Source organism: Diachasma alloeum, unplaced genomic scaffold (genome assembly GCF_001412515.2).
Source record: "Diachasma alloeum isolate Michigan unplaced genomic scaffold, Dall2.0 Dall_scaffold_00213, whole genome shotgun sequence".
In the NCBI taxonomy this organism is placed as follows: Eukaryota; Metazoa; Arthropoda; class Insecta; order Hymenoptera; family Braconidae; genus Diachasma; species Diachasma alloeum.
This window is the reverse complement of record NW_021680378.1, coordinates 1,424,090-1,448,390: the sequence shown is the minus strand read 5'-3', so window position 1 is coordinate 1,448,390 and position 24,301 is coordinate 1,424,090. Positions and strand designations below refer to the sequence as shown.

The window sequence follows — 24,301 nt, the reverse complement described above, 5'->3', positions numbered from 1 at the left end:
AACTTTATTTTCCCGCAGAACACAAAAATGTGAAATTATTCATCACTCATGGAGGATTGATGGGAACTCAAGAAGCTATTGCATATAAAGTTCCAATGGTTGGGCTTCCTCTCTTCGGGGATCAACACACAAATATCCAAAGCTATGCGAACAAGAAAATTGCCATTGCACTGAATCTGTATGATATAACTGCCGACTCATTAACGAATGCTGTCAAGACTGTTCTTAATGATCCAATTTATAGGTATCCGATTGAACCCTTACCCCTGCCCTCTTCATCCCATCCCCCATTCTCTGATAATTGTTCTTCATTTCAGGAATAATATTGAAAAAATGTCTAAACTATTTTTCGACCGACCAATGAATGCCATCGACACCGCTGTATATTGGGTCGAATATACTGCGAAACACGGAACAGTATTGAAGTCGCCGGCCACCGAACTCACTTGGTGGCAGTTTTACTTGCTGGACGTTTACGGATTCATCCTGTCGTCTCTTCTCCTAACTCTCTACATCATCAAAATGTTTATCACCTTCTTCTGGAAAGCTATATGCCCGAGAAAAGATGTCAAAACGTATTCCAATGGTGTATCGAATTACAAGAAGACCCAATGAATGAATAAATCAATCGAACAAATGTCAATCATCATTTCACATTATTAAAAAAATAAAAAAACTAATTTCTCCACTCACTCAAAAATTTCCAATCTCTTCGTATTGAAACCATCACCTTCAGATAATTGCACTAGTCCTCTGAAAAAATAACACTAATAAACACTAATAAACACATGCGTATGGATTCCATATTCTCCGTTGATTCGAAAACCCGGAGAGTCACGATTTCACTTCGTAAAAACCTCACAAATGCCATCTGCACCGAAGAGGATAGACTAAAGTAGAGAGGCTCAGTTCTCGGGGTTTGGACGACCCCAAGCTGAACTGAGTTCACACCATGGGTGGGGATGCCGCCACGGTCGATCGTCGGTAAAAAGGAGTTGCCGAGGCGAAGCCTCGACAGTTCCACTCCGGCTGCTTTGTTTGTTTTTCAAGTAAAATAAATTGAACATTATAGGAAACTATTATTATAAATTATAGGGAACCATCGGAAAACTCATAAATGGTAATCTGGTGGGTTCGAACCATCGAACTACAGGTATACTGGAAGGACCCCTCGCTAGGGATGGACGATATTTGTCGATTAATCAAAACATCGATTTTTCATGCCCAAACATCGATGTTTCTGACCAACTACCAAAATTTTTCATTTTTTTGTCGAAGAATAATGTTGATTGATCGAGAATAAAGGAAATAGTAATTTATGCCCAACCAGAAGTAATTATATTCTACAGTATGTATGTCATAAATAATAAATGAACAAGTCCAATCATCTATTGTCTTTTTTAATTTCAATTTTTCAATTTGTTTTTCAATTTAAATTTTTAACAATGCAGCTGATAGAAAATATTCAATATATTTTTTTAAATTAATTAAAAACCTTGTTTTGAGATTCAAAATTTAAGGATAATCGGGAGCGGTGGAAATGTAGGAGGTGAGGCGGAGGGGTTTCTATTGTTTTCCTGCAGAAAACCAATCGCTGAAGAAAAAAATTTTTCCCATTCGGATTTAAAATTCAGGCAATATTAGGGAGTATCTCCGGTTAAAAATTATTTTTGGAGCGAATCAAATTTATTTGTATCTGTTCCACGCATTGAGTGGTTTTCAGATTGTTTTTTTTAATAAATGAAAAAATATTAATCCATGCGAAAAAAAAAAATTAAAAAATGGCTGCTTTTTTGCTAACACTCCGGGTTCGCCCGATTATCCTTAACTCTCCAGCAGTACTTATCATTGAAATGTAATATCCTCGGGTTGTATTTTTTAAATATATATTTTTCAATAAAAACGAGAAGAAAAAAAATTATTTAAAAAACTTTGTTTTTTCTCCTGTATAACGGCAAAAACAGATTTTTAAAAATAATCGACCATTTTTCCTGAAAAATGATTTCACAACGACGTTTTTGAAAAACATCAATTCTTCGATAATCAATGTTTTTTAAAACATCGCCCATCCCTATTCAAAACGGAATGTGTCCATCTGAATTGTAAAAACACCCCCCTCCCCCCCGCGACGCAAAACCTTAGTATCCCTAGATCTAGTGAAAATCACCAGAACTAGTTTCTTCAAGGTTTCCAGTGTTTTTGAGACTGAATAGCAGAATAGCACTGAATAGCGTCCACGGGTGTAAAAGTGATGGCACCGGCCACAATATTCTGTTCAGTTTTCTCCACTCTCCATGATATTCCTGTGACTTCCGTGAGAATAAAAGGCAAACCACCGTCACAAACAATTATCCCTGACAATTCATTGAGTGTAAAAAGCAATTCCTCGAGGATTATGAAAACAAATGTCAATTCGAGGGATAGATAACCTTACGTCCCCTGCATTGTCATATCAGTGTTTTTTTTCAAGTGTAATTGTTAGAAATAAATATTGAACATTCATCTGGAGAGTAACGAGGCATTTAATTACGAATTCCAGAGCTTCTGGTGAGTATTTTCATCGACATCAGGAGAATTTTCGACAGGAAAAACAATCTGCATGTGTCTTAACCTTAAATGAAGAGTCCCATTTTTTCAATGTTTATTTTCAATTTTTTTTCCCAGGAAAAATATTTTATTTATTAATGAGATGAATAATTCCGGAAATTTTGAGGATCAGGATCCGGATTATGCAGCGCCTGGACCAAGCACTAGTTATCAACAGAAGATTTATGAAGAGACAGGTGAGATAATTACGGAATTAGTGAATTTAAAAAGATATTTTTAAATTCACTAATTCAATTTTTTAGAGAAAATAGAATCTGAAGGGAGAAAAGGACTTGAGATTTTATTTTTAGAGGAAAGTAAAGTAAAATTGGCTTTCAAGGTATTTTTTCCAATTCCAAAATGAAATTTAAGGGGATAGGTCGCTGACATTTAAAAGTCGTCACTGGTTCTTGGAAACCATTGACCAGTTTGTGATACATGGCGGAATATGGGAATAATTAGGGAAAATCACGGACCCGATCGATTTTGATCCGTATAACCACGAAAAAATGAATTTTTTCCTTTTTTTAACTTCAAAATGCTTCTTGCGCCGTAACTTTCAGACGATTTTAACTTTTTTTTTAATGTGCGTTACAATCCAAAGAAAAAAGTTGAGCACCCGTTTTACTTTATTCGCAATAGATAATGAATAAATGAATTTTGAATTTCATAAATTTTTCGCGTCTCTAAAGTAGGACTAAAAATTCATTGTTTTTAGTAACTGAACTTTGGAATCATGCGTAATCTAATTTTTATGAACAAAAAAATGGTAGGTTGAAGCGAAAAGGCGGGTTTAAAAGAGGATTTATCAAATTCAAAATTAATTTATTCATGATCTATTGCGAATAAAGTAAAACGGCTGTTTAAGTTTATTGTTTAGAGTGTAAAGAACATTTTAAAAAAAGCTAAAATTGTGTGAAAACTACGTCGCAAGCAGCATTTCGAAGGTAAAAACAGCAAAAAATGATGTTTTTTGTGGTTATACGGGCCAAAATTGATCAAGTCCGTGATTTTCCCTAATTATTTTCATATTTAGTCATATATCGTCAACTGTTCAATGGGTCCCAAGACCCAGTGAAGACTTTTAAATTTCACCGATATATCCCCTCAATTCGACATCCATTTTAAACATCTGATGCTCAATTGAATTAGAAAATATTCAGCCATCAACTTTATATTTTTGAGGAAAATGTCGAGAGCCAGTTTTTTTCAATATTCCCAAGCAAAAACAGTCTCCTAACATTGAATCTTTTAATATTGAGTCTCTGAATCATCAAATTAGAACATTAAATTGCATGAGAACATTTTTGAAAATTTCCTGGATGAGCACCACAATTCATTCAAATTAAACTCCACAAAAATTGCAGTTATTGACATCTGCTCATGTTGAGTCACCCTTAAACATATTTGTTTCATGGGATTTGCCAATTAATATTCAACTCTTTTCTCTTTTCAATTCTTTCCCAAGCCCTTCCCCTCAAAGAATCCCCAAGAAAAAAATTATATCAATTCATTCTGCTCTTACGGCCCGCACAAACCTCCCACAAAATCACTTCGATAATCGACCGTGAATTCTGCTTGATAAAACTCGAAATTAGAAAATATCCAGCCATCAACGTTATATTTTTGGGGAAAATGTCGAAAATCGTTTTTTCAAAATTCCCAACAAAAACAGCCTTCCAACATTTCCAATCATCAAATTAGCATATTAAATTGCACGAGAAAAATTTTGAAAATTTCCTGAATAAGCACCACAATTCATTCAAAACATTCAAATTAAACTTCGGAAAAATTGCAGTTATTGACATCTGCTTATAAGTAAATAAGGAAAATAAAATTTGAAAATTTTATAAAAATATGAATTACATGGGCCAATGTCATATATTCTTCAAAAAATATTGTCTCACGTGGATTCACCCCTAAACATATTTGTTTTGTATTTTCAATTCTTTCCCCAGCCCCTCCCCTCAAAGAGTCCCCAAGAAAAAAATTATATCAATCCATTCTGCTCTTACAGCCCGCACAAACACCTCCCTCAAAATCACTTCGATAATCGACCGTGAATTCTCTCTCGAAATCGACGCGAAAGAAAAGGAAATCCTCGAAATTCAAGAAAAACTCGACAAGGCCCTAAAAACCCTCCACTTCCTCCGTTACGTCATAATTTCGGACTTCTACAATCGTAAACAATGCCTCTCAAACCCCCCACCAGAAGTCAAACAAGTCAGACTGCACCCAGCAGTGCGCTCCGCCACCGGAAAATCTCCGAAGTCCCAGAGCCCATCGACTTTCCATCCCTCGCCGCCCCCCTGCACCCTCCTCAAGCTCCCCTCAGACCTGGAATCCTCAAGCGATCCCTTGAACGACTCCTCTCACCCTCCCCCTGACCACCAAGACCTGCCCAAACCCTCGAAAAGATCTTACGACAAGACTGACCCTTCCCCAGAGCCCCCCAAAAAGATCCCCAGATACGTTCCGCCGAAGACCTCCCAGCCAGACCCGAAAATCCCCTCCCGAGGTGTCCGCCATAAGATCCGCCGGCGAATAGTTGTCGGAAATATCTCAAAATGGATTCCCCCAGACTGGCGGGAGGATGCGGCGTCTCACAAATGGACGATGTACGTCAGAGCCTCGAAAGAGGAATCCGATATATCAGAAGTTGTATCGAAAGTTCGATTTTTCCTCCACCCAAGCTATCGTCCCAACGACGTAGTCGACGTCACCTCCCCTCCCTTCCACCTGTGCCGGAGAGGGTGGGGGGAATTCCCACTGAGAGTGCAACTCCATTTTAAGAATCAAAATAACAAGCCGATGGACATAATCCATCATCTGAAGTTGGATAGAACGTACACGGGCCTGCAGACCCTCGGATCTGAGACCGTTGTCGATATCTGGATCAATACTCTGGCTTGTGAGGTTTCCGACAACAAAATGGGGGCTTCTGAGCAAGTGACAAAATGGCCGCCTCTGAGCGGTGTAAAACAGGAGGACTGTTGGGAGCTTTCTTCGGGGACCCCTGAGGACTCACTCAGGATTAAGGAGGAAAAACCTGATGAGGATGAGGTCAGGGTACTCTCTCACGTCCATTTTGAACACGATTACGCGAGTTTCGAAAGGCCTGAGGAGGACAATGTGACCATTGCTCATTCTCCTGAGAAAGGGGTCGAAGTCAATCGCCAAAATCATCACAACGGGATTTCCAGTGATTCGTTGGAATCATCGGAGGCCCAAAATTCCCCGACAATAATTCAAAATGGCGAATCACCTAGGAAGAATAATTCCGTCCTAAACTCAGAGATTAAAATTCGGCCGAAAATCTTTGAAAACGGATCGTCAGTGCTGCAGCCTTTAAAAATCACAATTCCCTCCCACTTCGAGTCGCTCAATCTGAAAAAAGCGTCTGATAAGCCGCTACCCCCGAAAATAATTGTCCTAAAAGACAATAACGATAGAGTCATCAAGCTAGACATGAACGCAACTAAAAAAGCCGTCAGTCTGTTGAAGAAACCGCGAGCCGCCGTGAGCCTGATCCTCGATCCCTCAAAGAGCATAATCCTGAATTCCTCCGCGAACATTCCTGTCTTGAAAATCGCGGATTCCAAGTTGAAGCTACCGGAGCATCGCGACAAGCCAAACGGAAAATTCCCAAGAGCAAAAGTGACGATTGGCAAGGACAAAACGAAGTTAGGAAGTAGGAAGGAATTCTACGATGGAATTCTCAAGAGCCTCGAGGAGGTTAGAATTCCCGGCGATGTAGAGGGCGTCATGAGGTTCATAATCAAAAGAATTCCGATAGTGTCGCCTCACTCGGGGGATCCTGAGTACCGAAGGCTTCATCCTTACGTTTGCGGAAGTGATGAGGAATTCCTAGGATTCAATCTTGGAAAGCAGAGGGCGCTGGAGTGGTACAGGGCCAAGGAAATCTGTGGGCTATTGAGGAAAAGGGGGCTGGGGGAGGGGGAAATATGGACGATTAAGGAGATTATGCTGTGGTGTCGACTGCATGGATTCACTCCTGTCAGGAGTGGGAGAGGGGGAAAATCGGAGATAACGGTGGATGTGGGGGATGGAGGGGAGGAATTCAACAGTTGTACGGAGCCGGTCGAGCTCATCGAGTGGCTGCGGCAGGGGGGGGAGGAGGTGATCGAGGATGAGAAGGAGGTGGATGTGGTAGGTTTGGCGGAGGAGAAGGCAAGGAGGGGAGGTGGCCAGGAAGAGGTGGGGAGGGGAGTGACGATGGAGGTGCCGAAATCAGCCGAGCCGATTTATTCGTATGTCTGCGGGAGTGTTAGGCAGATCGGTGTGAAGCTGGAGGGGGAGGAGGTGGTGGAGGGGGTGATGCACGATGCTGCTGGACGAGTGCTGGCTAAGGTTAGGTTGTTATGGTTTTATTTGACCGTGAGGGGGACTAAAAAAATTGTTGTTTTAGGCTGTTGAGTGCTTGATGGAAGATCTGCTGAGGTCTTCGCTGGCGCAATCCTTCGAGAGAACTGGGAATCGAAGGTGAGTAGGTTAAACAGGCCAATAGCTGGACGATTAAGAGAATGTTGAACTTCATTTAAGGATTTAAAATCAGTGGAGTAGCTGAGTGAATAAAAAAAAAGAGTTGTAGACCTGAAAGAATATATGATTTAGGAAAAAACAATAATTTGAAGTGGAAAAAATGAAGAGAAGAATAATGAATTGAGGGAAAAGTGGAATATCGTCCAAATTCCCAATAACTAGACGCTAGAGCCAATAGATGGACGGGGGATGGCCAACGGTCTGGAGGAATTTAGAATTTTTTTTTATTGAATGTGAAGAAATACAAGGCCAAATAGATTCTTAATCTTCGGGATATGATTCACCTTCTGAAAATATTGTGCTATTTTCCACATTTGACTCTTTCGGAAGAAGACTTCTTCTTTTTCTCCAAGACATTTTGTCACTGATGCTTAGCAAATTGTAGCGCCACGCCACCCAACAAGGTACCTCCCGAGTGTTTTTTTTCTCGCTGTAATGGTGATATTTCAAAAAAAAAACTTCAATCACATGATTGTACATAAGTGTTATTATTTATAATGATAATAATCCGTACAGTTTTCATTGACCTATTCACTCCAATCATCAACCACAAAAATTTATTCAGATTTTTTCGCCCCATTTTTTTAATAAATAATTTTGGTGTTGAACGAAAATTGTTGAATGCTCAATTTTTTTCAGCTGCCCAGAGAAAATAAGTTTAGAAGACGTACGAGCTGCCGTAGCCAGTAGAGATGAATTTGATATATTCACGAACAACGGTCTTGGGACACAAAATGGCGAGTGATTTCAGCTCCATCCAACTGGGATATTAAAATTGTCGATCTCCTTCCTCAAGAAATCATAGACTGGTTTGAAATACCTCGTGAGAGGCTCTACACGTAGTTTCGGTACTCTTGACAATTGTTGTAATGCACTGGAGAGGTCTACACTACTGCCCATCTTCATCACGCTCCTGAGGAGAAAGGGAGAATTTTTTTAATGATTAAAACATGATTTTATTTGTTGCGATTTCATTGGATATTATTCTTCCACGATTTGTGAATAATGAAGCTGAATACATGTGATTTTTTCAACGAATTTTGTACATTGCAGAGTGAAATTAATGGTTGATGATGAAATATACGTTTTTCAATATATTTGCCAAAAATAAGGCTCATTTTTCCCCCTTTGGTATCAATTTTTGGGGATTGAGGATATATCTATTTTTGTCTCCACTCAATTGGTATTTTTTACCTCAAATTTTTTGTAGAATCCTTCGATCCGTAAATGTCACACTTATGGAGTGGAAAAGTGAAATTTACATTATTTATTTTTCCTGTAACCGCTGATTGGCACATCGAGTCGAATATCTGGAATTGCAGAAAACTTGCGAAGAAATACCTGGAGATTAGAGATTGGGATCAGTTATATTGCTATTATACGAAGAGAAGTTGCACTTTAAAATAATTAAGGGGAGACTACTAGGAGTTTTAAATGTCGCGGGCGATTTCAATTCAACTCCTACACAGCTAATTTCGTTATTATTTTAATAAAACATTGTACCATTTATGAACAGTAGCCCGAAAAGTATTTCTGAAAGAATCGAGAATATATTTCTAATATTTTAAGAATAATTTTTCTGCTCATTTTACATGAATGGTGTAAATTTTTATATTAACAAATCGAAATTAGCTGTGTAGGAGTGCGTAATTGTTATTGTACAAATTTTTTCAAAAATTTTGAAAAACAAAAACCTCTGTAGCTCAAAAATTGGAGGTTACTTTTAACATTTTAAGCGTCTGCGGAGCAAACGAACAATAAACAATTGATTTTTTTGCAATAATTATTCATTTTTAGACAGATATAATCGATCTTCAATGCATGATAAATCTCACTCCAATATCCCACGATTTTTAAAACTCATAGTAGTCTCCGCGTAAGGTTCCCTTATCTTCATTGAAATTTTAAAAATAATAAAATAACTGATGATCTGAATTTTCCACTATGAATTAAAAAATTGACAATATGGCACTGTCAATCAATTATTGAGTAAATATTTCTGAATTTCATAAAAGGATTTTCGATTAGCCACACAATCGTCGATCTTCCGAACGCAATTATTGATTAATAAAATAATTCGGAATTTGAATATTTAATTGATGATTAATTCAATATTTTAATAATTGATAAATAATATCAAATATCAACAATTTACTTATTCCAGATTTAAATTTATTAATATTTATTTTTAAATATTTTATTTAAACTTATTTGAAAAATCATTTGTTTACCTCAAGTATGGGATATTTGCGATAATATGAAACTTCGCAGGTGGATCGAAGAAGAGATGATCAGGTCTGGGATTAACCGGAGCAATTCCCATGATATCCCTGTGGAGCTCCCACCAGAAATCATTCAGCTCCGTTGACTCTACATTGCCCTCGAAAATTCTGAATCTCCATTTTTCCACTATCAATGCAGAAGCTATCAGTGGAAGTTTAATCAGAGCCTCTTTCAATAATATTGCAAGGTTGTGGGTCAATATGGCGTCTCCAGCAAGTCCAATTCGCTGGAGATGCTGGGGCGTCATCACCCCCAGGAGAACGGCTTCTCCGATACTTTCGTGGAATGCCGAATTCACTCCAGACTGTAAACAATCAATCAGTTGCCCGTTTCTGGAGTTATTTCTCATTAAAAAAAAATCAACAGACAATCATTTTTTTATTGGATTTGTCTCTTTAAAAAACGTAGAAAAAAATGGAGATGAAATTGAGAAAACAAAATCATTGGAATTAAGGCCCAGGTGTACTATCTTTCGAATGTTATTCTGGACCCGAGCATTAATTGAAAAAAGCGCGAAGATTTTTTACGAAATTTTTTGTGCGTGTTCAATTACCCTGAAGATGGCGTCTTGACCCTCGTAGGCCATGTAATAATAGACATGCCCCATTTCATGATGAATAGTTCGAAAGTCCTCTTCCGTGACCTCGAAACACCCCATAATCCTAAAATCGCCATTCTTGTTCATATTCGCGGCAAATCCATGGCAATTTTCACCGTGATCTCCTCGAGTAAAAATCGAATGTTTCCAGAACTGTTTCGGCAATCGAGGGAATCCCAGAGACACGTAGAAATCCTCGGATCGCTTCACCATATCCAGGACGCTGTAGTTTTTGTTCCTCAGTGACTCTGTTATATTTAATGTTACTGATTTTTCGGGGAGGAGGACGTCGAGTAGAGCTCCCCAGTTTTGGCCCCACAGGTCACCTGAAGCGTGGGTGAAATGTTGGAAATTTATTTCAAATCAAGGTTGGAGATTGAAGGATAAAGGAGGAACACCCATGAAAAAATTCAATGGAAAACCTAGCGAATTCGTTAGAAAATTCTATTTGTTTTTTGCGCTGATTCTATTGGATATTCAATAAGAAAAAGTCAATAGATTTAGATTTTCTGTTTGATTTTTTCTCTTAGATTTTGTCTATTAGAATTATTGGGCACAAATTTTCTAAGTTTTTTTCACTGAATTTGGTTTTGTTTTGCATTACAGAATCCGTGCAGAAAAAATTTGGAAAATTGATGCCCAATAATACTTTAAACCTTCTAACAATGGAGTATTTCATTAGTAACTGGAGAAAAATCAATCATTCGTGTAAAATCTCAAATTTTACGGCAGTCTCATTTTGCCCCAGTCTCCCTTACATTAACTGAAGAAAAATTAAAAAGTTTGTTCATCATCGGAGAGACCTAACAAATGCGCAGGGATGGGTGAGAGTGGATCGACGACTCCGGGATACCCTCCCCGCAGTCGAAATCTGACAACCGCGTGCAGAAGTTGATACAGTTCCTCGACGTCTGACCACAGCGTCTCCATCACTACTTCCACATTCGCTATTCCCATTTCTTCTCTCCAGATGTCGCCAACGTCCCTGTAGCCTGTAAAACACGCACAAAAATCACAATTCGATTCGACCCAATCACTAGATCCGAGCAATTAGCCCCTCATGTATAGATATTCCAAATTTTTATTTTTTTCCTCATTGAAGTAGTTTTGAAGAAAATTGCGAGCTAATAAAAAACATTTGCTAGTTAGTACTTTTTTTAAAATAAATTTTTGAAAAATTACCCCTGAAAAAAAAGGCGTTATCCCCCCTATTGCATTATTTCCAAAAAATTTTATCACCAATCGGTAGCAAATTGTTTGAAGATTTTTGCGAGTTAAGAAAAAATCGTCAATGCACTCCTATTATTGTGTAAATTAACAATTCCAATTTCAACTGAAAACCAGAGTTGATGACCAGAGTTTGTAGCAGAGATGTCAGACAAGATATGAATGTTTTTTTTGGCTCAAATGAAAGAGCGGGTCGAAAAATGGCGTGCAGAAGTCTTTAAAGATGACAAATCTCTCTAAAGATGATGTCTGTTTTCAATTGAAAAGCGCAATTGTGACAACATTGTCCAGTGGGTTCTAGGAGTCTCCCCTGGTTCAACACCATCTTTAGAGGTCCTAGCACGCCATTTCTCGACCCGCTCTTTCGTTTGAGCTCAAAAAAACATTCATATCTTGTCTGACATCTTTGCTACAAACTCGGGTCTTCAACTCGGGTTTTCAATTGAAGGCCCGAGTTGTAGACCCGAGTTTGTAGCAGCGATGTCAGACAAGATATGAATGTTTTTTTGGGCTCAAATGAAAGAGCGGGTCGAGAAATGGCGTGCTAGGACCTCTAAAGATGGTTTTGAACCAGGGGAGACTCCTAGACCCCACTGGACAATGTTGTCACAATTGCGCTTTTCAATTGAACACAGACATCATCTTTTGAGACATTTGTCATCTTTAAAGACTTCTGCACGCCATTTCTTGAGCCGCTCTTTCATTTGAGCCAAAAAAAACATTCATATCTTATCTGACATCTCTGTTGTAAACTCTCGTCATCAACTCTGGTTTTCAGTTGAAATTGAAATTGTTAATTTACACAATAATAGGATTGCATTGACGATTTTTTCTTAACTCGCAAAAATCTTCAAACAATTTGCTATCGATTGGTGATCAAATTTTTTGGAAATAATGAAATAGAGGGGATAACGCCTTTTTTTTCAGAGGTGATTTTCCAAAAATTTATTTTAAAAAAAGTACTAACTAGCAAATGTTTTTTATTAGCTCGCAATTTTCTTCAAAACTACTTCAATGAGGGAAAAAATAAAAATTTGGAATATCTATACATGAGGGGCTAATTGATCGGATCTCAATCACTACACCCAAAAAAATTACTTTTGATCAGTAGAAAAAGTACTTGTACCCAGTACCAAGGGGTTTCTGGGGAAAAGGCACATTTTCGTACTTTCTCTAAGTTACAAAAAAACTTGATGTAAGTATCATGCGTCAAGGACCTGTGTACTGGTGAGAAGTACCTCAGTACTCGTCACAAGTATTTTGTTACTTGTCCCAAGTAACTATTACTGAGTACCTAGCTGGTTCTTTTCAAAAGTACCAAATAAACTCAGTATAAGTTGAGTATAAGAACTCAAAAAGGTTTTTCTACCTCTTCTAAAAACCGAATTTCGTCAAAAATTAAAAATCCAAATAATTCCCGTTTTGTGAGTAATAAAATTGAAAAGAAATTGAAAATAATTTTTCGAAGCCTTTTAAATGTTGATAACAACATAAAACATAAAAATCTGAATAAAATTGAAATTTTGTAGGTTGTAAAGCATACCGATAATTCCCGAAATCATCCATAAAAATCGGAATCTATTGATTTTTTTCTACAAAATATCTTCTGCTGAACATTTCTATTTAATAAAAATGCGTAAGAAAGCCCATTCTATCCGGTAATAATATTCACTTTTTTTTAATGAAGTAATCAATTGGAAGTACTGAAATTAAGTCCTAAAAGTATTTGAGAGAAGTTGAAAAATTACTTTTCACCAGTACTTTTGGCACTTGTGAAAAGTACAAACAGTACTGGCAGAAAATAGTGAAGCTACTTCCTCCCAGTAGTATTTGTACTCGATCGGCAAATGTGGTACTTCACGCAAGGACACAAAATGTACTTGGGACGAGTATTTTTAGAACTTTTTAAAAGTGAACTTCCCCCAAGTACCGGTTTGTACTGGTGAGAAGTAATTTTTTGTGGTGTAATCATCATCAATCACAATCAGGGAAAAGGTGGAATCGTCAACAATTATTATTTTCACCGTTTCTCCTCGCTCCCGAATTTTCCAGTGCGATAAATTGCATGAACAGTGACTTCAGAGGGCTCATCCCGTCCCTCCAAGCGGTCCAGGCCCACCTCAGAACCCCTTCGTCCCTGGAGGTCGCCATGAGTCTCCGTAACTCAGGCTCTCCCCGGAAGCACTTCCCAGAGGTGTCACAAACTTCTCTCGACTGATAACTCATCATCAATTCGTCTGATATCAGCGACAGCAGACTCGCCTGCTCCGGTGAGAACTTGGGCCCTCTGCAGAGTAGATAAACAATCCTCTCCTCTCTCGATCCCCTCAATTTATCGCACCAGCCCTCCCGCCATCCCACCCGCATCTTGTAAAACTCTCTCTTGAGGGCGGAAACATTTGGTGATGGCCGAGTCGCCGATTCCCATTCAAGAATCGCGTTAATCTCGTTCAACTTCAGTAATTCAGAGTTCAGGGTTCGGAAATCGTCGGGTCCACTGGAGGTGTCATCGCACTGCACAATATTTGCGATGTAAATTGAGAGAATTATGATGGCGATTCTCATTATTCAGAATTGATGGTCCTCATCAGTACGAATGTTAATTATTTCGCAATGGAAAATTGCAATGAATTGGGGGAGAATTTTTAGTTGCGTTAGAACGTCCGACGGATTTCGAGGCCAGGAGGAGAATGGACTGGTGCAGGTGGTAGTCGTCGACTTTTTATCTCCTTCGGTAATGGGTGGGACGGAGGGGCGGAACTCATTCCGACCCTCGACGGAATTCTGTTTTTCTGTGACAAAATAAAGGGAGAGAATGATCAGAACATTAAGACTGCTCTCGAATGTCATGACCCTTCCATGTTTGACTCATCGTATTTGACTATCAACATGTGTTTCATGATATGTGGCTGTCAAAATTTGAACCTTCATATTCGTCTCGTTAGTCCGAGTCCGGGGAATTTTATGGCGTTTTTTCGCGTTTTTGGAGGTGAGGGATCCGAATCCGAATTGTTTTCTTCTTAAAGTGGTGCAAACACATTGTTATTAACAATTTTTAGCCACTTTTGGCATAAATCACTAACGAAATGGTCAAACGGTTTAAGTCAATTTAGTCTTTAGTTGTGTTTTCTAGAAATATTTCTGAATTTAAGGGAGATGGCGAAATTTTCATAATAGCCTTTTTTGTAGCGCGAATTGAGTGCTACTAAAGAGGTTATGAGAAAAATTAAGCTATCTCCCTTCGATTTCGAGACATTCATTGAAAACTGGCCAATAACTAAAATCGAAATAATAAAGATGATAAAGATGAATTGTTTTTCTCAAAGACTATTAGATCGATCAGGCTGAAATTTTGCACAGAGCTAGTTCTCATTAGGACCTATAATCTGAAAAAAATTCAGATTTTTTGGAATTAACTTCGCCACTTAATTACTCGATTTTCTAAAACTTGACCACCAAGAAGGTGGCGGTGGACGTGGTCACATACACAAAAAAAAATACTTTTCACCAGTACAATCCGGAACTTGGGGGAAGTTCACTTTTGAAAAATTCTAAAAATACTCGTCCCAAGTACATTTTGAGTACTTGGGTGAAGTACCACATCTGCCGATCGAGTAGAAATGGTACTGGGAGGAAGTAGTATCACTACTTACTGCCAATACTTTTAGCGCTTTTCACAAGTACAAAGGTGCTGGTGAAAAGTAATTTTTCAACTTCTCTCAAGTACTTTTAAGATTTTATTTCAGTACTTCCAATTGATTACTTTATTGAAAAAAGTGAATGTTATTACCGGATAGAATGGGCCTTCTTACGCATTTTTGTAAATAGAAATGTTCAGCAGAAGATATTTTGTAGGAAAAAATCAATAGATTGCGATTTTTATGGATGATTTAGAGAATTATTGGTATGCTTTCCCACCTACAAAATTTCAATTTTGTTGAGATTTTTATGCTTTATGTTGTTATCAACATTTATAAGGCTTCGAAAAATTATTTTCAATTTCTTTTCAATTTTATTACTCACATAACGGGAATTATTTGGATTTTTCAATTTTTGACGAATTTCGGTTTTTAGAAGAGGTAGAAAAACATTTTTTAGTTCTTATACTCAACTTATATTGAGTTTATTTGGTACTTTTGAAGAGAACCAGCCAAGTACTCAGTACAAGTAATTTTTTTAACTTGTCCCAAGTAACAAAATACTTGTGACAAGTACTGAGGTACTTCTTGCCAGTACAGAGGTGCTTGATGCATGATACTTGCATCAAGTTATTTCGTAACTTGGAGGAAGTACAAAAATGTGCCGTTTCCCAAGAAGCCCCTTGGTATTGGGTACAAGTACTTGTGCTACGGATCAAAAGTAATTATTTTGAGTGATACAGACATGGTTCCCAAACTTCGTATTTTTCCGTTTCAGACAGTTCTACATCATTTTCAATCAAAATTAGAGAATGTGAAAATCGAAGGATTGCAATACTTCCATTCGGAAGCAAAAAATGAAATCGTATTTTGTATTTACCCCACGTCATTCAGACATTTTCTAATTAAATTACCTCTGTCCCAGTCCTCTGGCCCCTCTCGAGGAATTCAATGAGACAAATTGAAGAATGGAGAGCACCAGGACTTCCCTTTATTGCGACCCCCAGTAAGAATAACAAACGTACGTCGAAGGGAAGATTTACTCGTCCCTCGTTCACCCAAACTCCTCCATCTTCGTTTTCCCTCCCACTCTTATCATTCGCTCTCACTTAGACCGCCAATTCCCGTCATCCGCAATTTATCTCTGGGTTTATCGAAAGGATTAGACTAAGTGGCTTTTATCTTGATTCATCTCTCCCTGAAATATCAAAAGTCAATTAATATAATTGCGAGATAATTTCAGATATCACTTGTTCTCTTCAACGGCTTTATAACCTCCATTGAATTCCATTTTGAAAATTCGTACAGGGATGAGAATTTTTATTAATCTTCTTGCGGGATTTCTGATGATCATGCTGACGGGTGGACGGAGTGACTCCCACGGGGTTGTGGGAGCTGGACCAGAGGAGAAAGGTGAGTTGAATTTATTTTCGTTTTCAATATGAAAATAATATACAGGATGATGTCAGCACCTTGCCTGCAAATCGTAAGGAGATGTAGAATGAAAAATGACTAATTCAATGGCACAAGAATTATGAAATTGCGATAATGAATTTTTGAATAGTGAACATTAGAATTTTCAATGATTTAGCCAGCAACATCATGTGGTAAACAGGACAATGGCTGAACAATTAAGGGAATGTTGAACTTCATTAAAGGATTTAAAATCGATTAAGGAGCTAAATGAATCAAAAATTAGTTCTAAAACAATAATTTGAAGTGGAAAAAAATGAAGAGAAGAATAATTAAATGAGAAAAAGTGGAATATCGTCCAAATCCCTAATAGCTGGACGCTGGGGCCAATAGATGGACAGTGGATGGCCAATACATGGACGATCTGGAGGAAGATAGAATTTTCATCCAGTTGATATAAACATGTGAATTTTTGTAAATTGAATGTGAAGAAATACTAGGCCAAATAGATTCTTAATCTTCGGGATGGGATTCTCCTCCGGAAAATATTGTACTATTTCCCACATCTGACTCTTTCGGAAGAGAACTTTTTTTTCTCCACGACACTTTGTTACTGATGCTTAGCAAATTGCAGCGCCACGCCACCCAGCACTGTACCTTCCGCATATTTCATTTTTTTTCTCGCTGCAATGTTGATATTTCGAAAACAACTTCATCACATGATTATACATAAGTGTTATTATTGATAACGATAATAATCAGGATAGTTTTCATTCTATTATTTATAGAATATTCAATAAAAGATGAGATCGTCCAGGTATTGGTCTGAGTCCAGCTATTGATCTGTTGATTTGACCATTCGCAAGCGACTCATGATATTACACGTTCAACTTTTCGCGATGTTCAACTTTCCATATGCAATTTATAGTGTTCAACCCTTAGAATTTTCTCCACACCATTTCTCTATTCCGTAGAAACCATTACAAATCCTTATAGCCTTAAGGGGAGATGCCTATGCTTTTAAAAGTCGCGGGCTATTGGAATGCAATTTCGCATACATTGAAGATCGATTATTTATGTCTAAAAATGAATAATTAGTGCGAAAAAATTATTTTTTTTGTTCCTTTGCCCCGCAGACACTTGAAATGTTGAAAATACTCCAGGGCCTCCAATTTTGTAGCTACAGAGGTTTCTGTTTTCTCAAAATTAAGAAAAAAAATATGTGCAAATACAATTACGAATTAATTTTTTTAAATTCAACTCCTACGCAGCTAATTTCTTTATTGTTTCAATAAAAAATTTCACCATTCATGTAAAATAGCGAAATTAGCTGTGTGGGAGTCGAATTTCAAAAACATAATTCGTAACTATTATTGCACAATTTTTTTTAATATTTTGAAAAGAAAGGAACCTTTGTAGCTCAAAAATTGGAGGCTCTGGACTATTTTTAAAATTTTAAGCGTGTGCGGGGCACACGAACAATAAACAATTTTTTCGCACTAATGATTCTTTTTTAGACATATATAATGGAACTTTAACGTATGAGAAATCTCCCGCGACTTTTAAAACTCATAGCAGTCTCTGCTTAAAAAATCTAGACACGAACAGTCCTTCAGATGAAGAAAATCAGCAAATCTGTCAAGAGTATTCACACGACACCTCAGACCCCCGAAAATTCCGCAGATGTTACAAACATTCCGGAAAACACAGAAGACCTCACGGAGCCTTGAAAGGCTACGGATTCCTCGTCCCTCCAGCTGAATCTCAATTCCTGGAGAAGCTGGTGCTCCAGGGAAGGGCAGCGGAAGAGAAGGGCGGCGAGATCTACGATCCGAAGAGGAAGAAAACCACGAGTATCATGAGTGTGATAAAAAAATTCCTCAGGAAATTCAGACTACGAGGGTCAAGCACTTCCCCGAAACCTGATGAAACGCCACTAGCAGATGAGGAATTAATTACGGACAGCCGTATGGAGAGTCCTACGGAGGGTGATGCAGAGGGCACTACAGTGGGTGAACTTCCAGTGGAAGTGATACTCCCGGTGTCAGGGGTATTTTTGAACTCGAGTACAACAAAAATTCCGGATTTCGTGGGGCATGAGGGTGGCCACACAGTTTATGAGTCTCCGAGTGACGAAAATCAGGTGAAAAATTCGGAAAATTCAGGCACACAGGGTCACAACATTCACGAGACTTCGAGTGAAGAACATCAGGGAGACAATTTGGAACACTCGCCACAGCCTCCAGCTCCGGTTTTGTTCGGTGGGAGACATGCTACTTTTGATCTTGAGATCAAAGCAATTCCTATATTAAATCGACAACGAGTTGTGCTGAATGGGATGAATTAATTTCTGTTTATTAATTGAATAAATATGCGAGTTGAGAATATATTTTGTATTTTTTTCGCTTTCGCCATTAAATTTCACTCTTTTTCCACATTTTTCTGTGAAATGAAAAAGTAAAAAAAATTGAAATCATCATCTCGACACGACGAGAAATATTCAGTAAAAATTACGGAACAATTTACGTTTTCCGCAAGGGGAAATCGTTTTCCGGCAATTTTTATATGAATGGAAGAGAAGAAATCTGAAACGTTCAGTGAATTTTCAGATTCATCACCGAACAAAGTACGAAGTTGTCACGTAATTTTTCCCGAAGAAGTAAAATCTTACAGAAACTTGCCGATTTATTGTGCCTCCAAAATAAAAAATTCTTGAACGTTCAACAATTTTTATGAAATTGGTGAGGTATTTCTACGTTCCGTTCCGTAAAATTTCTCAATCGTTGGGGAAAAATTACGGAACGACTTGTTGTTCCCACAGCGGTGAGCCATCAGACGGCTGGTTAATTTTTCCCACTTTTTATTGAATTTTACTTCGCTCGTGGATTATTTTTCGAAGCGTAATTTTTACGTTTTTTTCCTAGTAATTTTTATTAAATTTTTCTCTCCGTGTATCAAGTTTTTTTCGGCTTTTTCTTCACTCTCACGATCGCTTTTCACTGTTCCCCTCCCCATACTGTTTAAACAATTTGCCTGAAGCGGAAGGATACGAAAAAATAACAGATGTTTAGTTCAATTCTTATCTCAAATCGACAACGAATTCTGCTGAATGGGATGAATTAATTGTTGTTTATTAATTGAATAAATATGCTAGTTAAGAACACATTTTGTATTTTTTTTTTCGCTCTCACCTTTAAATTTTACCCTTTTTCCACATTTTTCTGGGAAATAAAAAGTAAAAAAATTGAAATCTATCAAGTTTTTTGTTGATTCAAATTTTTCTGTTTTTTCTTCACTCTCACAACAGCTCTCCATGAACTACCCCCGAAAGATTTTCGTTCTCCACCATCGAATATTATATTATATTATCCAAATAATTTCCCAGAAGCGGAAGAATACGAAAGAATAGCAGATGTTTTCTCTATTATGCATGACCCGAAAATAATTTTCCACCCAGTAAAACTAGAGGCTCATAAAGAATTCATGACGAAATGCCAAAAGTTGAGAATTATTTTTGCCCACGTTTTTTTCGTCCACGTACTCGGCGCGTAACGTAGAATAATAAATGACCGTGACAATGTCAGTGTTTTGGAGACCATCGAGGAGGACACATCCAGGTTATTCTTGAGAAATGGCTAAGGGAAGTGTTTTCCCAATAGACGAAAGTTACATCTCACTCAACCTCAAGTACATAGCAGCTCTGGGTATGGGCCTACTCCGTTTTCATGTCATATATTCGCATTATCACTGCATCAATCATCGTAGAAAGAATAAAATTCCGAAATTAACAGAACAAGTCGATTATTTTTTCGCTAAAGTTTCCAGTGCAGAAGAAAGTCATTTAAATATGCTCCATTGACTCGATATTTTGTCATTGTCATCCTCAAATCGCATAATACATTCTCTAAATAACAAGTGAATAATGCAATTGTTGAAATATCTTTTCAATTTACCAAGGCGCATGGAATCCGTATGATGCAGGGATTAAATACTGGGTCTATGAAATTTACATACTTTATTACAATTATGGAATATTTCCAGTTAAATGTATAGCTGACTTATTGCAAACACTGGATGCACGTACATTGCCAGAATTCACACAAGCATTTGCATCAGTGGTTGTTCATGTTGCTGGGGCTTTTAAAACATTCAGTATCGTATATTCTCGAGCTGAAATATTACTGCTGGCACGACTATTCAATTGGGAGAGGCATTTGTCGTGTACACCGCAAATGGGTGAGTACTCAGTAGTGAAGAATGCAATATACCCTCTAGATATATAAGATACATAATTACATTACATAATAATAATCCGATAAAATTTGTAGTTCCCAATTTTCAATTTCTATCATTTATTCTATTTATTCTATCAAAAAACAAGGATAGGAATCGAATTTATGGATATTGTTCCACTATTAGGAAATTTATTAAAAATATTAGAAAAATCAAATAGATTTTAAAACTTTACGGAGACATTGAAATTTTTTTTTTAATTTCGTTCCGCCTTCTTTTTTTCATTTTTTTCATTAAAATTAGATCATTAAAATCGAAAATAGTCATATCCCGCCCATATTCGAAGAGAAAACAATGATTCCAATTTTCCACCGACAGAAATGAAGACAAACAAGTTTTCTTCATTTTCTAGCTATTATCCCTTTTTAAAAATTTTCAGTCTCCAATTCGTGATTTTTGGAATTCGAGTACGAGTATTCTTTTATTATTCGAAATAAGTCGATTTTAAATATTTTCAGGAATACACTCGTTTACATTACACTCGTTTAAGTTCTGAAACAAAATACATAGGATGCAAGTTCAGATTGTTTCAGAACTTTAGTAAACGAGTGTACATGGAGACATTTTTATATTACCCGAATGAAGTTTCGAATGACTTTTGTTTTGTGTTTGTTTCGATCATAAAAAATACGATTTATTTTCCTTTAACATAATTCCTCTTCATTCAATGTTGTAACATATAAGGAACATGAACTAATGAAAAAAATATATATGATAAAAATAAGAATGGATAAAATTAAATTAATCTAATTGTGAAGACGGAAATGGAAAGAAAATAAAATAAAATAGAATAGTATAAACTAATCTAGCGGCAGGCGCGAAGCGCCTGTTCGCGAGTATATCCTTATTTACGCGTATTATATACTCAATTCATTTTATTTCTGCTTTAAACAGCTCATTTCCGAGATGTATTGATGTCGAAGGCTTCGGCATCATCGAGAAAACTGACATTAATTATCAGTGGGATTGTTCTAATGAATTCGTTCGCAGATTTGTACTCTACATTGACTGTTGCCAACTGCACGCTGACTGATTATCCCCTTAGGTAAATAGTCATAGTGTTTCATAGTCTAGAAATTTTTCGACCAATCGAAAACCTTAAATATCTGGATCAGCGGATGATTCGATGGCCCTAGGAATAGATCCCTACGATCATACCGCAGATTCCCTATCATCTCGGCTCCAGGGCTGCGAATCCTTCGGATTCAGTTCGTAGGGAGACCCCCTCTTCTGTCGTGCAGTCAAGAGTTGTTGCGCCGCGCCGACGTATTGCGCAGAGGGGTAAAACGTGACTTGCGTCAGTGGTGGGCGGCCAATCAGGAAATCCATAGATGAATTATCGACGAATCTCTAATTTCCGCAATTGTATTCTATTATTTATACTTTTTTTTTTCTCTGAACCTCTCCTTTGAAGTTAGCGTCTCTCAATTGTTTCACTCACTTTTTTTCCTCTCATTTTTGACACATCCATCTTGTATTTTATCTTCGTCTATTTTATCTTTTAATTTAATAAACCTTTATTTATTTTGAGCTTTTCCTCCCTTTCAACTACCTTCACCTGTGATCGTCTCTTTCTTACACTGATAGAACGGATTACTTATTCTTAATGAATGGATTTTGGTTGAAGGTTAGGGTCTATTCGGTCCCCCTAAATGTTTATTCGTTAATAGTTAACGAATGTACATTTGAGGAGCCTTGTTGGACTTGATTTTCGTCATTCAAGTGAACCATTCGTTAACTATTAACGAATATTCATTTGGTCATATTCAACTCTACCATTCGTTAATAGTTAACGAATCTCGTTTGGAATAAATGAATCATTCTATCAGTGTACTCATTATTCTTTCATCTTCGCCCTTGGTCCTCGAACGCGTTACTCCTTTTCATATCTCTTTTAGTTATTACCTTCGCCTCAAAATCCTCCAATAAACTCTTGGTTTCAGTTAAATGGCTTGTATTTAACAATATTGGTTTATTGAGGCCCATTATTTTTTCAGTTATTTACCGCTGAAAGAATTTTCCTCAGCAGAGAATTGTCGAACTGTTGCTCTTGCTGATTACATTGTTCATAATTTTGCAAGTGCAAATATAATCATCAATGACAGCTTTCTGATGGCCGTCATGAGTTACATCACAGTCCAACTGAAAATTCTCAACTTTAGATTGAGCAATTGTCATAAGACATTTATCGAGGAATTGATCATTCCTGAAGATGAGAAGAATCTGGAAATAACGAGCTACGAGTGTCATCAGATGTCAAAAGATGTATCGGTGCTTGATCCGAATAGGGAGCTCATCAAGTGCATCGAGAATCATCAGAAAATGACGGAGTAAATACGTTCAGCTATTCCAATAAGTTACTCACTCATAAGAAAATGGAAAAAATTCATAATCATTCATTTTTTGTTCTCTAGAATCTTCACTACCTTCAAATCAATCTATAACAACATACTTCTGCCGCAATTGCTAAGCAGCTTACTGATCCTTTCATTGATGGGCTGTCAACTGGTGTTGGTAAGTCTTAGTGACATAAATACAAACATTTATCAGTTGAAGACGCCATTTTTGAAATTCCTTTTCTGTAATTCTCTTCAGACAAACTATGATACCGATGAGGATGTCCATGCTATGGTACATCCACTCATATTTGTTACCTGGGCAACCTTGGAATTATACATATACTGCGCAGGTGGTAATAGCATTCTCATCGAGAGTGAGCAGATAAGCTCCTCCGCCTATAATACGCAGTGGTACAACAATGACAAACAATTCAGAGGAAATTTGGCCCTCTTTCTTTCACTCGTAGAGAGGCCCCTCGTGATCAGCATCGGTGGTGTCATCGCCTTGTCGAAAGATACATTCAAAAATGTATATGACTAACTTACCTATACTTTACTCCATCATGTGTATCGCGGCTAATAATCCTGTGCATCGTTTCAGATTCTTACTAAGGCGTATTCCTTCATGGCTATACTTAAGAACTCCAGCGGTCAATGATTACTATGATACTTGGTATTCGATGCTGTTCGAAAAGAAATGACTGAAAATAATCTCATATAATGTTTCAATATAATGAAATCTCATGCGCCACGAAGAGGCTATTACTTTCTATTTACAAATCTGGAAGTGTCTGCGTGTGGACCATATGAAGGTGTATTCATTCATGGTTATACTTAAGAACTCCAGCGGTCAATGATTAGTATGATACTTGGTATTCGATATTGTTCGCAAAGAAATGACTGAAAATAATCTCATATAATGTTTCAATATAATGAAATCATAGTACAACATTTGGTTTTTCTCATGCGTCATGAGGAGCCTCCTTCTATTCACAAATTTGGAAGTGTGTGCTTGTAGAGCAGGTGAAGATTAAACTCCAGATAATATTAATAAAGTACCGACGCCGGTGGCCGAGTGGGCTTGACACAAGTCTAGTCTGCGAAAGGTTGTGAGTTCGATACAACGTGGAACCGAATTTTTCAATGGAAGACTCCGACGAGCGGGAGGTTGCTAATAGAGTAATCGCCTGTACCGGCATGGGTTTCCTGTGGTTTCCCATGCTACTCGTGTGTTCTATAGAAGTGCGAATGCGGTACAGTGTAAAATCCACTGCCGCATGCATAGGATTGGATAGAGTGCTGAAATGAGTCTCGAAAATGAGGACTCGAAAGGCCGTAAAAAAATATTAATAAAGTTTTGT

General features: G+C 37.5%; 5 protein-coding genes across 5 annotated transcripts in view; 4 read left to right on the top strand and 1 right to left on the bottom strand.

Annotated features, from left to right (window-relative positions):
* Positions 1–692, top strand: part of LOC107037062 (UDP-glucuronosyltransferase) — a 4,527-nt gene extending 3,835 nt beyond the window's left edge. Inside the window, exons 4-5 of the mRNA XM_015255383.2 lie at positions 19–244; positions 318–692. Coding sequence (XP_015110869.1) covers positions 19–244; positions 318–615 — 524 coding nt within the window. The 3' untranslated portion in view covers positions 616–692. The remainder of the gene's footprint in view (positions 1–18; positions 245–317) is intronic.
* Positions 693–2,233: 1,541 nt separating this feature from the next.
* Positions 2,234–8,244, top strand: LOC107037130 (YEATS domain-containing protein 2). Its single transcript, XM_015255514.1, has 5 exons — positions 2,234–2,547; positions 2,665–2,783; positions 4,604–6,957; positions 7,016–7,089; positions 7,789–8,244. Exons 2-5 carry the CDS (start codon positions 2,690–2,692, stop codon positions 7,892–7,894), a joined length of 2,628 nt encoding a protein of 875 aa, XP_015111000.1. The 5' UTR covers positions 2,234–2,547; positions 2,665–2,689; the 3' UTR covers positions 7,895–8,244.
* On the bottom strand, positions 7,654–13,822 carry LOC107036997 (angiotensin-converting enzyme). Its single transcript, XM_015255304.2, has 6 exons — positions 13,282–13,822; positions 10,834–11,022; positions 9,986–10,356; positions 9,381–9,736; positions 8,344–8,490; positions 7,654–8,062 (listed from the first exon to the last, which is right to left on the bottom strand). Exons 1-6 carry the CDS (start codon positions 13,820–13,822, stop codon positions 7,897–7,899), a joined length of 1,770 nt encoding a protein of 589 aa, XP_015110790.1. The 3' UTR covers positions 7,654–7,896.
* A 2,383-nt stretch (positions 13,823–16,205) lies between these two features.
* Positions 16,206–18,655, top strand: LOC107036996. Its single transcript, XM_029126037.1, has 3 exons — positions 16,206–16,308; positions 17,907–18,296; positions 18,339–18,655. The coding sequence occupies exons 1-3, from the start codon at positions 16,206–16,208 to the stop codon at positions 18,653–18,655; spliced, it is 810 nt and encodes a 269-aa protein (XP_028981870.1).
* A 1,258-nt stretch (positions 18,656–19,913) lies between these two features.
* LOC107037131 lies at positions 19,914–23,828 on the top strand. The gene is made up of 7 exons (XM_015255515.1): positions 19,914–20,012; positions 20,350–20,544; positions 21,496–21,646; positions 22,599–22,931; positions 23,016–23,115; positions 23,197–23,469; positions 23,542–23,828. Exons 1-7 carry the CDS (start codon positions 19,940–19,942, stop codon positions 23,596–23,598), a joined length of 1,182 nt encoding a protein of 393 aa, XP_015111001.1. The 5' UTR covers positions 19,914–19,939; the 3' UTR covers positions 23,599–23,828.
* The last annotated feature ends 473 nt before the right edge of the window (positions 23,829–24,301 follow it).